A 17,876-nucleotide genomic window follows, 5' to 3' on the forward strand; every position below is an offset into this window, starting at 1 on the left:
CAGGACCTGTAATTACTTCGGTGTTGGTATTTTCACTCGAAATGTTATTTATGTGTCTCATCAATGTGTGTATAATATTCTAAAAAAAACAGAAGGATCAAGTAAGAACTCATGAACTTTGGTGAGTTTTAAACTAAAGGTGATTCTCAGTAGTTATTGCTGCACTGTGGTATTTTTATTCATACCTTCTTATCACCAGAATCCCGTACCGACCCATTCCTACTCCAAAGCAAACAAAACTGGGAGAGTTTATGCTCTTGTTTGTAAGTCCTGGTCGATGCATTCAGCACTGCTTCAGCTCATCTTTTTTTAATTTAGGTCACCATTTTTTTACCAAGCGACATTTAGCATTGAGCAGTATTTTCTGTAATTTCAATGTAGGTTATGTAATCCTATGCATCAACTAAGCATACAAGCACTAACTCAGCAGTGGTGCGCTTTTAGATTCCTCAGAGAGGTATGAACTTTTTCCTACTTTGGGAACTTGAACTGAGTGCAGATCTCTATGCTGACATTCAATGTCAAGGTGCATTTTCCTCTTCCAGGACTGGATCTAATTGTAAGTGTTGAGTTTTGCCATGTAGTCGAACTGTAATACTCACACACAAATGGAAAGCTAATATAAATGGAATCAAAGAACAGCCTAATTCATGAGTAGAATTTCCTTTCAGTTGTCATGTTGAAAACACTCAGCACAGTGAAGCAACAGGAAGGTAAAAAAGACAGGGGCGTGGGGGGTGAGGTAATTGGAAATAACTTGTGGGTTTATTTGTTGTATAATTGTCCATAAGCTCTGTATGGTTTTAAATGAGTCACTAACCAAGCTAACCACTATTAACTCTACTTTTCTGCTGTTGCTGAGGATGAATTGACTGCTTGCTTTAGTGGCACAGTTACTCTCTTCTATCTGTGTTCAGAAATCTGGCCAATACCCAGAGCTGCCGGGTTGCTTAGAATGAACTAAATGAGAATCTTGTTTTGTATGCACAAAGAAATCCAATCAGGGTATTTCCCCAGAGCCTCAGTATGTCCTTGTTGCACAAGACGTGGCTCCTTCACTTCCTCCCTGCTCCACCGTATAGAAATGGAAGCATCTGAGCACCTTTAAAGGTGGAAAAAGATAACTCAGGAGATAGCTTGTGAAACTTTAGAAATGTTTTTCCACAACAGATTTTATGGTGCCATAATGTAATAAGTGACTGAAAACCAGTTCCTGTCACACAACACAGCTGGAGTTTATGAGTTAAGAAAAAAAATGTAGCACTACTTTTGCTCTACCAGTGTGGATTTCATTCAACAAAAATTTTCATCATGAGTCTTTATTGTTCCTCAATTGAGAAAAAGTTTCTTTATGGCCACCTAGTTGATTTCTGTCTTCTACCAGACACAGAGCATCTATAACGCAGTGTGTATAGAAGTTATGTTTTCCCAGTATGTTGGAACAGAGACATTTTCATCAAACTTAAATATCTATTTGAATAAAAACTGATCGAAAATAAATATTTGAACCACATTCTCTTGTTCTGCCCAGAGACAAATAAAAGCATGAATCTTGGGGAAAGCCATAGAAATATATCTAAAAACAAAAATCATTTCACAGTACATTCTCTTTGCATTTCACAAGAAAGCAATTAGTGTTTTTAGTCTTGAGAACTTAGATTAAAAGCAGGCTGCAGCTGTAGGAGAGCCGACTGATGGATCTGTTCCTGTCATACTCCTGGCACCTCAACAGGAAGCCATGATCCTCACACACACTCTGGAAGAAGAAATGTCCACTGGAATGAGCTTTACATGTGTTTGTTGTCTGGAACGTTTTCCATTTTCCAAAACGATGGAAAATGGAGAATAATAATAATAAAAATTAATATTTGCTTTTATGCAAGCCAGGGGGTGAACTTAGTGTATAGTATGTAACTATGAAATCAAAAACTTATAACAGCAAGTACTTCATTGTCTTTCAACTTTGATGTACAAAAGCTAAGGTAGTTATTTGACTAAACTGTGTAATGAGTTGAACAGCTGAAGGTTGATCAACGCCTCCATCCAGAGGAACAGTCGTATGTCCTCGGTTTGCTTGAAGCACCACAATAGAAAATTAAGTCCACAGCATGCCACACCAAATCAGTGAAAGATGATGGCAAACAGGAGCTTCCAGAACTGCTGGATTTGTTTCACTTTTGTTGGATCTATTACCCAACACTCTTGCTGGACATTAATAAGGACACGGAGATGGTTAAATTTTCTTATGCAATCTTCCAATTGAACGTAGAACTCTGCCCAGAGACATCCCATTGTCTCTGTCTCCGGACCTGTTCTAACGTGCTTCTCTGCAACTGCATATTTTATTACATTGAGGCATAGCTTAATTACAAACATTTGCATAGAAGGAGTGGCATACCCAATACACATTCTAAAGGTACTGTCTTTGCATCTCCCGAGGTCACAGTTGTTTGTTGTCTCTCTGGACCATAAAACTAGAGTTTCTTGGGACATCTAGCCTTTGATCCACTCTCCTGCTAGGTGTCAACTCTTTCCCTCTGGTTGGCACCTGTGGTCCCCTTGTCCTCCTGTCAGGGCAATTGTAACTGCAAGCATTGCTCTGTTCCCGGGATTCTCTGGTTCAGTTCCCGTCCCCCTCTGGGGTCGTAAAGTTCAGTTCCCGAGACTCTGGGTTGTATGCAAACGACCCATTCTTCCTACCAGGCTAAGTGTCACCCTGGCCATTCGTCTCCAAATCATTGCTTCAAAGATAAAAGAAACACAGATCCCAGGGGCAAACAAAGGTTTATCAACCCTTATAGTCTCCTAATCTTGAATATTTATATTTGTACTTATATAAAAATCTTAACTTTCCAATGTGAAAAAATTTCTGGGTTTTCAGTGACCAACGTGAAGAAAATATATATTTTTTGTTTGGCTGGGTTTTAAAAAAGCACAACCAGAACCGAAAGGAAAAACCACAGAAATTTTTACAATCATTTGCTTCTTTATTTCCTCACTGAAATAAGTTATATGTGTTCTGCAAAGCCTTTCATTTCACCTCAATTAAACCTTTTTATTCCAGAATAGGAGTCAACTCTCAGTGGTGTTTCAATCAAAATGAATAGGCACTTTGTAAAGGATGGTAAATGCTACAGACTTAACCTATGTGAAAAGAAAGAAAGAAGTGCCCACTGTTTGCTGCTGTATGACCGTCTAACAGACCATGACCTGATCGCTCTGCCTTGTTTACCATCTATAGATTCATTCACAGTCGATGGGTCAGTAAATTAAATCCTGTGATTCTTTGATCAGATAAGCAGGACAAAAACAAAAATCAGAACATTATTTTTTTGTTTGTGTTAGTCATTAAGTGCATCAAATAGTAGCATGTTCATCTTTTGAGGATAGTTAAATCTGATAAAAGTTTGTTTTGATCCGGGGATAATCCCATAATTCCTTTATTTACTGCTGGATTAAAAACCATTACCTGTATCAAAGAACAAGCAGCATGCTTTGTTCTCTCACAGTCGGCTTTTGTTGTTTGATTGTTTACACAGATGCATCTTTAGAAATAGAATAAAACACAATAAGGATTTAAAGGATCAGACTCTAAGGAAAACGGGTGATGTGGATCGACCAATTAAATCAACATGCAGCAGAGAAACTGATTCCTGATTCTTTCAATGTGTTCATAAAACGAATCATTAGCTGTGACTCATGAAGCATCAGACAAAGGTTCAGTTGGACTCATGTCACACTGAGATTGCTCTTATTGTCTCACACTGTGATCAAGCAATAGAAAAATAAAAACATGAAACCATGTGCATAAAAGATCATAAATCTGAATCTGTCTGAATATGAAGGCACAAATTTCTGTTTTATGTATGTGCAGATAAATATTCCATTTCCTACTATCAACAACTTGATGAAAGCTCAGATTAGAGTGCAATATGAATAATAAGACAAAATAGCTTACAATCTGAGAAACCAGAACATTTTGGGTTTTATACACAAAGCATTGAGATATTTTCCTGGTCCAATAACTACCTAGTACATAATCCACCAGTCGTGTCTTATTAGAAAGCATGTTGGCACCAGTATGAGCCTGGAGAGCAAACGAAGCAAACAGTATTTACACAGTTATCAGCCTCAGGCTGTTGGACGTAGAACTTCCTCCGCTTCCATCCGCTCAGCCTCCATCAGCTGTCAGTTTGACAGTCCACAGGAATCCTGACCTAAGTTTCTTTTTCGGCTTAGCTCAGGCTCTGACTTTCGCTTTACCCTGAAAGTAAACACGGCTTGGTTAGTTTGATGTGAGGAATCCAGTGGCGCACACTGGGAGTCTGAGCAGCAGCTGCTTTGCAGACAAACACCTTCAGTCTCTGGATGCCGCAAAGCTGGTGGAGAAATACCTGAAATGACCTGCAGCTGCAACTGCAGTGAGTTCTACTAAAACACTGAATACTACAAACAAGCCACACATTTCAGATTTTCGTTTGCAATAAAAATGTCACTCTTTATCCCATGGTTCCTTCACTGATTTCTGTCTTGGGTTTAAGCATAAGTTTGAGGAAAAAAACAAACATATCAGTGCAAAGACTTTATTTATTATTATCTCTCTCTACTGTCATCTCTTTACTCTTCTGTCCATCATGTCCTTTATTCTTTCTATCCTTCTCTTTATCCCTTTTTATTTTCTTTCCCTCCTTCCCACCTTTGTGTCCCTCAAATGTATTTTCTGTACTGACTTAACTCTGCTCTTCCTCCCATTTGTTCTTTCCTTCCTCCCTCATTTTTCCCCTCTCTGTGTTCTTTTTCATTACCTTCCTTCTTATGACTTTTCTTTTTTTTTTGTTTTTTTTACAGGAGTCATTCCTTCTTTGCTTACTTCCTAGTGACCTTTTCTTTCGTTCCTTTTGAGTGTTCTTTTGTCCTTTCATGCATTGTTGGCCAACCTGTCTTGTTTTCATGTATCATAATTTGTCATTCTTCAATTTATAATTACTTTTTTACTATTTTTCCTCCTTGTTTCTTTCTTTTCTTCTATTTAATTTTTTTAAAATGAACACAAGCAACGATCCTGAAAAGTAACAGACTTAACTTTCCAGTTCTGCTGTACTTCATGTTTTCATATTTTTGTTATAATAATTATTCATCTATGTGTTGCATCTTCCACCTCAGTTAGGGAGTCTTGTGCTTCAATAAGTTTGCCTCCTGCCGTTACAGTGGAACCTCTGGAGATGATGACGGTGAAAAGAAGAAAACTTTTGAACAACCCTGAAGATCCACTTCCTTTCCCTTTAGGATTGACAATGTTGAATTGAGTCTAATTGATTTTTATAAACTGAAGTGAAGTGAGAAGACGGCTCACTGACCAGCGGCTGCAGCCTAGTCTGACGAGTGCTTCACTTTCACACACCAACCAGCTGCTTCCTGTGGAGACAATCTGGTCATTACAACCAACACAGATGTTCCAGATGTGTCCCTGCATGGTGCGGCTGGTCAGAGCCGGTTTTGGGCCCAGGCACGGTCGGACCTGGTCACTTCAGCAGCAGCAAGGAGAACCTGAGGAGAGCCTAGTTGCTGTAAAGAGACGAGAGGCTAAATGGATGGTTTGTATTCACACAGCAGGCCTCGACTCCAGCTGCAAGGCCTGGAGAAAACTAGTTTTATTTTTATTTTTTCTTAAAAATAAATAAATAAAAAACTCCCCTGGTTCTTGCAGCCCTGTCTTATCATACCCCAGGTCAGCTAAATCTGTCTTTCAGGCCGGGAGAAGCACAGTCATTCATGCACTCCGTGGTGTGTTTGAGGAACGAAACACACCATGAATCTGTAAACTGCACCCGTCTGTGTTCGGGCGTCATCTCTGTCGATTTGAACCTCTGCCTGATCCGCCTTTGAAATTCATATTGTCGAGGTGTAGCCTCTCTGAAACCGCAACGATGCTCCTTTTTTTCCCCCCAGTCACAGAGGAGATGCAATCGATTCTAAACTGTTTTTATTTGTATGAATTTATTTTGAGGGTAGGAAGGACTGCTAAATTAGTTATACATGTTGAACGGGTCTGCATGGGAGGATCAGAGCAGGTAAAGACGTTTACCTCTGCAGATAGTGGGCAGTATAATCCACACATAATCCCACGTCAAACAGAATTAGAGGCGGATGGCAAGGCATGGATTCACCCAGTAACTGATCTTACTACACACAGCAGCATCCTGATGAGATGGATAAAGAGGATTCAAGGCCACCTCCTCTGAACACAAAGCAAAAGGGAAATGAGCTGGTTAAACTTGTTTCTAACAGGTTAACAAATAGCAATAAGGCGTCAGGTCAGACATATGCTTCAGGATCTAAATAGTGTTTCACCAAACCTAAAAGTCTAATTAAATCGAGAGGACCCTCGACTAGTTCTGTTTGGGGTTCACAGAATCAAACATTTGTGTGGAACATGACTTGAAATTATTTGCAAAAAATCCACTTATTTGCAGAAATATTTTGTAGAACACATCCAAAAGTATTTGAAAGAAAACGCAGCTTGTAAGAATGACATATCCCATGACATGCTAGTGGTTGGCAATGGCGAAGCGTCTCATTTTAAGTAATACAGTGTTAGCTTCTGCTAAATATCGGCATAGCACTTCAGTATTAGTGTCTGTTAAATTCAAATAAATTAAAAAAATGCTTTCCTGATTTCAATGAGAAATTAATGTTGTTTCAACTCATATTAATTCTTATTCTTCAAATAGTTATTGTAGACAGACAGCATGCATTTAAAGAAGCTTCTGACTGAAGACACCGTAGCTTCTACTAAATACTGTGTTGTGTAGCGCTTTAATTTGATCAGAACTAATGTTTATGATTAATACTTCACGGTTAGAGGTTTGACTTTAGGACTTTAGGGCCAAAAAAAAAAAAAAAAGTTCTATGCCAATGTCTGCACCTGGACTGATGAAAGGAGTAAAGCAGAGTTCCAATTTGCAGTTGAATATATTAATAAATACCATAATCTAATCTAATGCAATACATTAGATTAGATTAGATTAGATTAGATTAGATTAGATTAGATTAGATTAGATTAGATTAGATTAGATTAGATTAGTCGTGTCCAAAGTCAGTCCTCAAAGCCCACTATCCTGCATGATTTAGATATTTCCTTGGATCATCTTAATTGTATCATTTAATGGGTCATTAGAATGTTCATGCTGAACTTGATTGCATGCTGAGCAGCTAATGGAATCAGTTGTCAGTTGAAACACGCTGGACACTGTCCCCTTGAGGACTGGGATTGGGCACCGCTGGATTAGGTTTGTTCATTCTAGCAGGGAAAATGTAAATAAGGCAGCATACAACATTGAATAGTAAACCTAATTAATCAGTAGATGTAATGCTAAAAAAACCTGAGATGTATAAAGATATATAAATAAAGTAGAGGAACAATTGGGATAAAGACAAGTTATACTCATTCTGTGTATAATTTTATTTTAAAAGTGAAGGAAGGAATGATGTCATGTGAAGATGTTGCCTCGCTTCACATTTAACATCGCAGAATCTTTAGGATTGATCAGAAAATAAACCAGCAAGTAACAGATTTTTTAAAATATTGCATTGCACTTGTCATGTATTCCACAAACATGCACCACTGCAACACAATCAATAAGATTAGTTAATCTTACCCCACGCTATAAAGACTTTACTTACCTCGGGATACAGAATGACAGAAACTGAAAAACAAAGCGGTGAGTTACTTTTTCATTCACCCGGCTGATGCGAACAGGAGATCACATTGCAGAAAATCTAATCTTTTTGCCCATGTTTAGACCCATGCAACATCTACATTTCAAAACACCAGCACATAAAGCATCATGGAAAACGGTGAGGTTTGAATAATAAAATGAGACTTGGCATTTTCGAATGCATGGGAAAATGCTGCCTTTTACAGCCGAGCTCCATTCCATCTAAAAACATGGCCATTCCAAATATGTCAAGTAAAACTACAGAAGAAACATTTGGTGTCCACATTTTCAGAAAAATAAAGCTTGAGGTAGAGCCTGTACCTATCAATGTGGGGTTTTGTTATTATGTTTTTGAAACCATCTCTGCATAAAGACTTTAGGGCCAAAATGTTTTTGGTAAGTAAATATATGGTAATTATGATTTGCTGAGTGTTTTTTTTTTCTTTTCTTTTTTTTTTATCAAGGTGCTTTAGGCTCAGGCAGCTTGGGAATTGTTCATAATATGTTGAGCCTTTCTTAATAATATCATAAGAAATGCTGTTTTTCTGCTGTTTGAGAAAGTTGGAGTAACCAGAAAGAGCCCGTATATGCACAGGGAGAACATCCAACCTCCATGCAGAAAGACCTCAGGGTGGGATTTGAATGCAGGACCTCATGCTGCTAGGCAACAATGTTACTAACTGTAGCACTGATTTGAATGATCTTTCTCTTAAATAGACTAGAGTACAATTAAGATGTAATAAATATATAATCACTGGGAATAGCTTAGTCTATATTTTGAATTCAACTGTTTACGTTGAGAGTAAAGCACCCATAGATGACCTTTATTAAACATGAGGAAACAGAGCAGAGAGGACATCTGAGGTATTGATGTATTACGGGCTGGGTGAGACCATCTCAACCAGCCAGAGAGGCATTTATAAAACCAGCATCTCCTTCAATAACAGCTCAACAATGTGTGTATTTATTAATAAAGTGGTCACACTTTAAATTGCATGCACAGAAATGTTTCCCAAACATGTGTGCCTCACTGTTCTTATGTCTCACCATGTTTAATAAACTGAATAAAACAATCAGCAATAGATCCTCCGCATCGTCACAGCAAATTACAACCACATTAATACTCATTAAAGATAAACTTCCATGTATTTCAGAAGATTTTATGTGACCGACCAAAATAAAATAATGCAATAAAAATGATGTGCAATTTTCAATGATTTTCCTAAACAAAACAGTGAGCGATGCATGTGTAAGCTTCCCTCTTTACACTGGTTCTGCCAGCAATTGCTTTCAGAGTTCATCTAATTATCAGTGGAGAGCAAAGCTAACTAATAAGACATGCTAATTCTAAAGCACTAATCATAAACATTAGATGGACATATGTTTAGGTACTACACCAATACGGTATTTGGTGGAAGCTAATTCTAACGCTTAGCATCAATTCAGATGAACTACTTGAAAGATTTTTCACAGGCAATAACCAAACCTTCAACACAGATGTTGAACTATATCCAACTGAAAGCTTACAAAGCAGTAAAGTAAATTAGCGCATTTCAATTTTTCCGAAAAAAACAAAGTTAGAGGAAGGTAAATGCGCTAGGCGGGTTTCAAAGTTAGGACAAAGCATTAAAAGAATTATCACCTTAACAGAAGCTAAACTAAAATTTCAGAATAAATCCAGCTGTTTTTTCTGGCCTCAGAGGTTTTTTAGAGAACATTAGAGGACAAATGCCATCATAAATACCAAGTATCACAGCAGACATTAGTTTATTAAATGATATCCAGAACCTGCATTGGGAGCTTCCATCCTCTTCCATTGGGAGACACTTGGGAGCTTCCATCCTGTATAACAAGCTGAAACAATAACCATGGCTCACAGGTATTGTGAATTGTTAGAATCATCTTGTTTGTACGTTTGAGATTGAGAATGAGAAGTAACTTAAACCTCTCATTCTTTACATCCTTAAGGAACTCAACAAACCCTAGTGTCAGGGAAGAAAGCCCTTCCTGCCTCACTTTAGTGCCACCTAGCTACAATCTGGAGCATGTGAGGGTGAAAAACATAAATGTCATCCAACACCAGAGAACCATGGAGTGGAGTCGCTTTACAGATGCAGATGAGGTCTTTATGACACACCACACCTCAAACTCCACATCATTAGTGTCAGCATTGGACAGCTGGTTTTAAATACGCACTCTGTATTCAAAGCTAAAATAAGATGGCTTTGTGTTGCCTTTCTCCTGTTTGAAATGACACAAGTGCTTTACGAGCCCTTTGAAAAGCCTCTTCCCCTGCTCATTAAACGCTCACATCCTCATATCTATTCAAATATATGGGTGCAAAAATGATATTCCGTCTGCTTTGACAGCCACACTTGAGTCTTTGTTGATGGCACTCAACAACTGCGCATTATTATATGTTATTGCAGCCGTCTGAAGATGGGAGAAAGCAGAGCCTAAAATGCCTCCCAGAGTGATGACCAGGCATTTCCCGGCACTCCGCTCATATTCTCTAACTGCACTCCGCAACCCCTAAACCCGCCCCACCCCTCCCCAGCTCCACATAGCATAGCATAGCTTCACTTTTTGACTTGAATCAACAACATCAGAAGTGGCGCAAAATCGCAGCAACAGCAACAGCAACAGCAACAGCAGTGTGTCATGGAGGTGAGACTCTTTCTGTCTGGAATGGTGTATAATTACGAAAGTGGCAGTGCATTCGACTCTGAAAATCTCAGGTGGAGATTCATTTATGCTCTTGTTTTGGAAGCGGAGACGAAGCCGCGCCGTTCCATATTGATGTTTGTTTTGGGAGCCATCATTCTAATCCAGGTCTGGGGCAGGCTTTGTAGAAAAACACCTCCACATGTTCTCCCCAGAGACTCTAACAAAGAGCACTTCTTCATCTTGTCACCTCTCAGTACGTTCTGAAGCAAACTTGAGATGCGCAATGGACAGACACGACTTCCCATCAGGCTTTAATCATTAAAGGAATCATTACTGGTTCATGTTGAATGTGCAGGCAGAGGGTGGCATTTAATGTACAGATACATGTTATTCCTCTTGGCAGAGATGATTAAAACTGTTTGAAAGTTTGATGAAATATCAAACAGAGATAAAAGGTACCAGTGTTGATATTGACGATGCTGGCCCTGCATTAGCTTGGTCTCTTATCAAAACACCTTGACTGTCCTGTTCTATAAAGTCAGGAACTCCATGCAGTAGCCACTTCCCCGACATAAAGAGTTTATATATTGGTTTCATTTGGTGTCCACCAGTCTAACAGATTCTAACAATTGAATATGAATAAATATCAATAGTTGGTCAGATCTGTGTCACATTATTTCAACCACATCCAGCATAAGTTTCTTGTGTTTATGGTGACACTACTGTATAGAGGACAAGTAACTGGTGGATGTTTTCTGGAGGGAAATCAAGGTTGATTCCTATATGTCACTTAAAAATGTGTTTAAATTGGTTAGATGTGTTTCAGTTTGATTTGGTGATTAAACAAAAACCATCTCCCAGAATTGCACAGCTGGTTTTGTAATTGTTTATTAAAAAAAAAAAAAAAAACTCCTGTTGAGGTACTATATGTTCAGTACAGCAAGATTCCAGTTCATGTTAATTTACTCACAGTCCGATTTAGTCAAACCATGTCTGATCACTGTAACTTTTAAGAGCCCCTGTTGTTGGAATCTGTGAAATATTAACGCCTATTAATGCGTCTGTTTATTCAAATTCAGTTCTCTCTAATACACAACAGTTGGTATCAAGTAATGCCAAATTACAAAAAATTCATTTGTTTTAATATGATGATAAAATGTGCAGCTTGCTTGTCTGATGGATATCCACTTCACTTCAAAAGACCTGGACACTTCATTTATGGTTGAAACTTTGATTCCGTTTTGCTTATTAGGTTTTGTTAAAACACCACAGACTCAGCTCCTCACAAGCTAATGCTAGTGAGCTAATTAGCTTGGTAGCTATCAGCTCGTTGGTTAGAGAGAGGAACTACTGTGAGTTTGTATGCAAATTAAACAACTACTGGAACTTCATAGATATGTTTTTTTTATTATTATTTACACATTCAGTTAGCCCACAACATTTTAAGAATCAGGCTTGGTTTGCCCATTCGATCAATGCAAACAGATGTTTTCACATCTGAATATTATGAAACAGCATTTATATAATTAAGTGAAAGACAAAGTGATCCATCAAACACAGTAACTGCTATAGCTGGCTGCTAAATTTGGTTTCAAACCAGCTGCATGTGTTCTTCATTACTGGACAAATGGAAAAAAAAAAAGAAGAAAAACGTGGACTCCATTTTTTGTTTTTGAAGAACATAGAGAGGAGTTCTCAGATGTTAACTGTCCTACACAACTGACTCAGAATACAGCAACAAAGGAGCCGTAGTCTAAAGACAGCAGCAAGAAAATGTTTGGTTTTAAAGGTCCAAGGTCTACCTTTGCCTGATCTGTCCTGCAGTTTGTTCAGTTTACCTACAGAGAAATGGAGAACACAATGACACAAACTCACAGTCTGAATGGAGATGCTGTGACAGTGATAGTGATGCAGCAAAGGATTATGAGCAATTTTACTAAAGTAGAGAACAAGTCAGTTTTGTGGTTGTATTTTTCAGGATGAAGAAATCTATATATTTGATATTGGTAAATATCGGCACATGTGGGTTCGTGGCCACAAGAGCAGTATTCATATTGGATATTGATATCAGCCCAAATTTCCATAGTGGTGCATAATTCCACAAAAGAAGTGCAATACATCAGATTTGAACGTTTGCATGAATTTATGAATAGCCTATACATCCTAGAACAATAAACTGATATGCAGGTTTACAACTATAATAGGAAGTGGAGAAATAAAAATGTCCAATTATAGAATGCAGGAATGACTTGACAAAGCAGAGAGCTCTCTCTGGTCTCCATCACACAACGTTTGAATAAACTGTGACATAATTATAATATATATGTGCTTATCACAGGGTGCAGCAATTATTTAAGATTTTGTGTCATAGAAACAACATTTCAAAAGTCTGAGTATGGACAAGTGGTGGTCATTCAGAGCTGAAAATAGCACATCCACCCAACTGATCTGCTTGACTTCCGCTTTATTTCGCATGTGAAAAGCTTCCGTCAGAGTCTTTTCATGTCATGTCATGCTTTCAAAGATCCAAAGTACTCCAAACTTTTCGGCCTTTATTTGTGTAGAGACGTTTTCCCCCGAACTACCAGGAAGGAGCGCCACTTTCACACGAAGCGTCTAGTCACGCTCTCATTTCAAACAGCCTCCCCAAATAAGAAACATGGCTAACAATGTGACGCTTGTCTGAATAGGCCACTCCATCCCAATGTCCAAGAGTCATGCGGAACCGAGCTCAGATCAAAGCCCAGCTGATGCCACTCGGAGAACCGGGCCACAAAAGAACAATAATTAAAAGCCACATGGATACCCAAGACATCCTCACATCAGACACATGCCCGCATACACAGACACACACACGTATCTTTTGTCAAGGAAATGGGGTGGGGAGGGAATAAATCCAGGCCGGTTTTGATGTCTGCCTGCAGAATACAGCAGCTCATCCACATCCTGACATGCAGGTACCTGCCTCATAATAAGCAGGTGATTCATTTCATCCATCTGACTGCAGTAAACACACACAGTCACTCTCACCCACCAAGCAGCACGTCGTTATTCTGGGTGGGGGTTTTGTGGGCCAAAGGTGAACTGTCAGAACCAGCAACAATACATTGGCGCTGTGTTTCCAGTTGTGCAGTTTAATGAGGCAGCATAGAGGAATATGCTTTGGTCGTATCAGTTCAGCCATTTTCTCCATTCATCAACAGCAGGCCTCATTGGCTCCATTTATTATGGAGTTATCATGTAGAACAAGACATTTTTTTTAATCCCACAAATTTGTGTTTAATTAATGTTCCTGTTTTTTCCCCTTGATGGAGTTTGCATTGGGTTGCAATTTTTAATGCTGTTTTAATGAAGGTGTGAGTGTGGGGGGAGGTGATTTATGGCCAAATTTGGAATAAAATGGGAAGAAAATTACATTTTGATATCACATGTGGATGTTTTCTGTCCTCACGCTGCAAAACCTGACCAAGGATTTTTGTTCTAGTTTCTAGTTCAAAATATATTCACTTGAAACAAGACAAAACTGCCTGACAAATACCTTTTCAGAAAGATACAAGAGATTGTTTTAAGTGAATAATTCCTTAAAATTGACAAAGAAATAAAACAAAAAAATACTAGTTCCACTGGCAGATTATGTCATTTATTTAGGTGGGTCTGGTTTCCTTGCAATGGCAGATTTAACTGTTTTTGCTCCATACAGATTTCCAATTATTGTTCAAGTATGACCTGCATTTCACTTTTTTTTTTTCATCATGACTATAAGACATGAAACAGAAAACATGTTGTAGTTTCTGAAAGGAACATTGTTTGATTTGAGCCAATCCATGGAAACTCTCATCTCCTGCTGGTCAGTTGGTGCATTTACTGAATAAATGCCAACAGGTTTGAATTTGGTTCAGGCTGAAACTTGGGCGACCCACTTTTAAAAAGTCTGGAATTTAAAAAAATAATGTGGATTAGCATGGAAAATAAACATTTAAATTAAAATACTACATACATTTTATAGATTAATCACACTATTTAAGAACTAAACAAAGTATCAATGAAATAAAGTTAGATATTTTAAATAATAATAATAATAATAATAATAATAATAATAATAATAATAATAATAATAATAATAATAATAATAATAATAATAATAATAATAATGTTAAAAATGAACAGTTAAAATGCATAGTCATTTGTTGTTTTGTGGGGGAAAAAATGGCTGCTAATAAGGAGACAACCATACAACAACAGCATCAAATCAAACATTCAAAATGTACACAGCTCCTTCCTCCTCCGTTGTTATATGAACATAAAGCAGGCATATAATTATGACCACCTCTAACATATTAGAAGCAATTCCTTAAAGCCCTACAAGCCGGACTGAGATCAGAGAAACTGTGCAAAAACAACTGTCAATCATTCAGGGAATACAACCATCAGCAACAAGCGGATCTCCATGAATGCCTTGAGCCACAGAAGCCTGGACCATGACCTTTTCATCAGACTCTGTTTTATTAAAGTGACTGAAATCTTCGTCTTTACGCTTTTTCCAGCTGCCAAGCTCATCCATTCTGAGGACAAACGCTTCACATGCGGCATGCTGGTCATAATGTTCTGCTTCCTCGTGTGCATGGACTGTTTGATATCAGTTCCAAATCACATGAAATCTTCATAAGAGCCACAGCATGAGCAGCTCAGAGCGGAGCAGGTTGGTTACTCTGGGCGCTTGTGCGTAAAAGCGCGCAGATCGCTGTGGATGAAGCGCGTTTTCCTTTAATGAGTGGGTGTGCTTCAAACCCAACAGCCACTGCTCTCCACTGGAGGAAGAAGTGTGTTTGTGTGTATGTCTGCGTGTGTGTGTGTTTAGGTAGGTGTGTGTGTGTGTGGGGGGGGGGGGTCAAAGCAGAAACAGAGGCTTCTTTGTACCTCTTGGGCGTCCACCTCCTCCTCACTGTCTGTGGGCTCCGGAGCCTTCACGAACCACCACTGGATCTCCAGATACACAGAAGCGGTTCCGCTCTGGAAGGCGCACGCCATTTCTATGTTTTGGCCCTCTTTAACCGTCATGTTGGAGGGCAGATCCGTAAAGCGACCTGCGGACCAGAAAATAAATAAATAAGTGAAAATAAATAAAGAGAGCGAGAAGACGGTTTATGACGAGTGGGGTGGGGTGGAGGTGGGGGGGATTTCAAGCGGGTGCATAGAAGCAGCGCCCATGAGCCAACTAAGAACTAAGGTAGATACCTCCCCTTCCCCCTCCCCCTCTTCCCACCTGCCCTCCCTCCACCAACTCAGATACTGACGAGACTTCGATGGGAAAAAGCCAGCATGGTTCAATTATTCAGACTCTTCATTGCGCACAGACTCCAATACATATTTTACCATAATAAGAGCTATTTTTCTCTTATTATCTCTTATTTATCTCTCTCTCTCTCTCTCTCTCTCTCTCTCTCTCTATATATATATATATATATATATATATATATATATATATATATATATATATATATATATATATATATATATATATATATATATATATAAAATAAAGTCAATTAAAGGAGGACAACTTGAATTGAATTTTGGGTGATTTTTTTTAGAATCTCTAACTGAATGAGTTGCGTTTTTATGTAATTGTGGTATTTTCAGGATTCCCTTTCTGCAAACAAACGTCCACGTGAAGCGCCGTTTAGTTCCCAGTGTGTCCGAACACCGCTGTGGGCAGACTGAGCTGCTTTGATCTGTTTCAAAGTGGGACCGAGTGGAGCTTTCAGCACCGCGGACAGCTCCACGCAGCAGGGCAGCTTTAAAACCAACAGCTCCGTGTTTCCCCAGCAGCGGCAGAGCGAACTGCGGAAACACGCTCCGGATCTCCCCAAACACAATATAAGTGTCTCATATAGAGGGAGAGAAAAGCACCAGTTGCTTATGTTGTAAAAAAGAAGACGATGAAGGAAAAAAAGACTAATTAAAAAAGACACAACCTTCATTTCTCTTCCCGTCTTCCCATTGCGCATTAGCATCGACTTAAAAACTGTCGTTTCGTCCGCAGTCCCCTTTGCGCTGCGCACTTTTAACACAGGGCAGCCCGTTAAAAAAAAGAAAAGAAAAAGGAAAAGCCCCGACATGACCAGCGTCTTACCTTCAAAGGAGAATCCGAACTGAACACAAAATCCGGCTAGGAAAACAAATCCAACAGTATCATGAGAGGTCCACATTATTTCAGCTGTGCAGAGGTTCGGTTCTTCACATCAGAGGTTTGATCAAGAGAGACGAAGAGGGGGAAAAGCCAGTAGCAGTCTGCGCTCCAGCGGATCAAGCGGTCACTGGAGGAGCGTGCTTAAACGCAGCTTTCCGCAGGGTGAACATGCTAGGAAACTCCAGCTTTCTCTACCTGCTCCGCGGATTCCTGTCTCACTCTGCGGGCTGATGCTGCCTGCTGCCTGGCTGTGCTCAAGTGTGTGGAGGAGCCCGGCTGCGGTCTTCTTCTGCGCTACCGGAGAGACGTCAGTCTTAGAGGATCACTGTGGCATCCACACAAACGCGCGCACACACCCCCACCTCAGAGAATGTGCTCCACATGCGGCCCCATTCCCACACACTGACCGTAAGGATTCATGGAGGAGGACAGATGAACAGACAGAAGCTGCTGCGCCTTCAGAGGCTTCAATATGAGGGAATTTTATTTTGAAAATCCCTCCACCAACCCCCAACTGTTGTTCACGGTTTATTTCTCCCGTTTTTCAGAGCAGGTGAAGTTGGGACTGGGTGCATGACGGGCACTGCTGGTTCCGGGGGATCCGCTCAAAACTCTTGCTTGAATAGTGGAATGTCTCCCACTTGGACCCCCCAATCAAAACCCAAAACAGAAGCCACACCCATTACAGGTAGTAAAAGTTTCAATGGTTTATTTTGTGTTCTGTGCAGAGGCGATCCAGGCAGGAATGGGGCGAGGGGCAGTTCCCCAATCAGGGACCCCGATCCACCACACCAACCAAACGCCATTCTGCCAAGATAAACAGATTTATTAGCAAATTGATGTCAAAACACCTCTGTTAGTTCTGATTTTTATTTATTTATTTTGTGTTAAAGTATTTTCCATTTCCACAATTACTTTCTCTGGATTTTTTCCTCTTACTTTTTAACAGTTGCTGTGACACATAACTGTGGTATTGTTTTAAGAACTGGGAGCTGCTAATTTTTATATTTACAGCTGAAGTAGAAACTGAACTTTGACCCCAAATCTAAGAGGAACTGAAAATGAGGTTTCATGGATGAAGAGCAGGACCAAAGAGAGAAAAGGAGGAAGTTCAAACTGTCGCTTCCATCCTCTCCTCCAGCATCTGTCTGCCTGACCAAACAGCCAGGCAGAGATTTACTGAAGAGCAGCAAAAGCAGATGAGGTGGATTAGCATGTTTACCAACAACTGATGATGTCATCCAGGACATGTTGCTGTGGAATATCATTTCTGCTGCCTGGAAATGGATCTGTGAGCATTT

The 17,876-nt window shown here is 39.4% G+C and overlaps 1 protein-coding gene across 1 annotated transcript in view; it reads right to left on the reverse strand.

Moving 5' to 3' along the window:
* Positions 1–17,016, reverse strand: part of vstm2a (V-set and transmembrane domain containing 2A) — a 90,915-nt gene extending 73,899 nt beyond the window's left edge. The window contains exons 1-2 of the mRNA XM_055037641.1: positions 16,519–17,016; positions 15,303–15,469 (exon numbers count right to left, since the gene is read on the reverse strand). Coding sequence (XP_054893616.1) covers positions 15,303–15,469; positions 16,519–16,594 — 243 coding nt within the window. The 5' untranslated portion in view covers positions 16,595–17,016. The remainder of the gene's footprint in view (positions 1–15,302; positions 15,470–16,518) is intronic.
* Between the last annotated feature and the right edge of the window lie 860 nt (positions 17,017–17,876).

Source organism: Poeciliopsis prolifica, unplaced genomic scaffold, assembly GCF_027474105.1.
Source record: "Poeciliopsis prolifica strain line A6 unplaced genomic scaffold, Auburn_PproV2 SCAFFOLD012, whole genome shotgun sequence".
In the NCBI taxonomy this organism is placed as follows: Eukaryota; Metazoa; Chordata; class Actinopteri; order Cyprinodontiformes; family Poeciliidae; genus Poeciliopsis; species Poeciliopsis prolifica.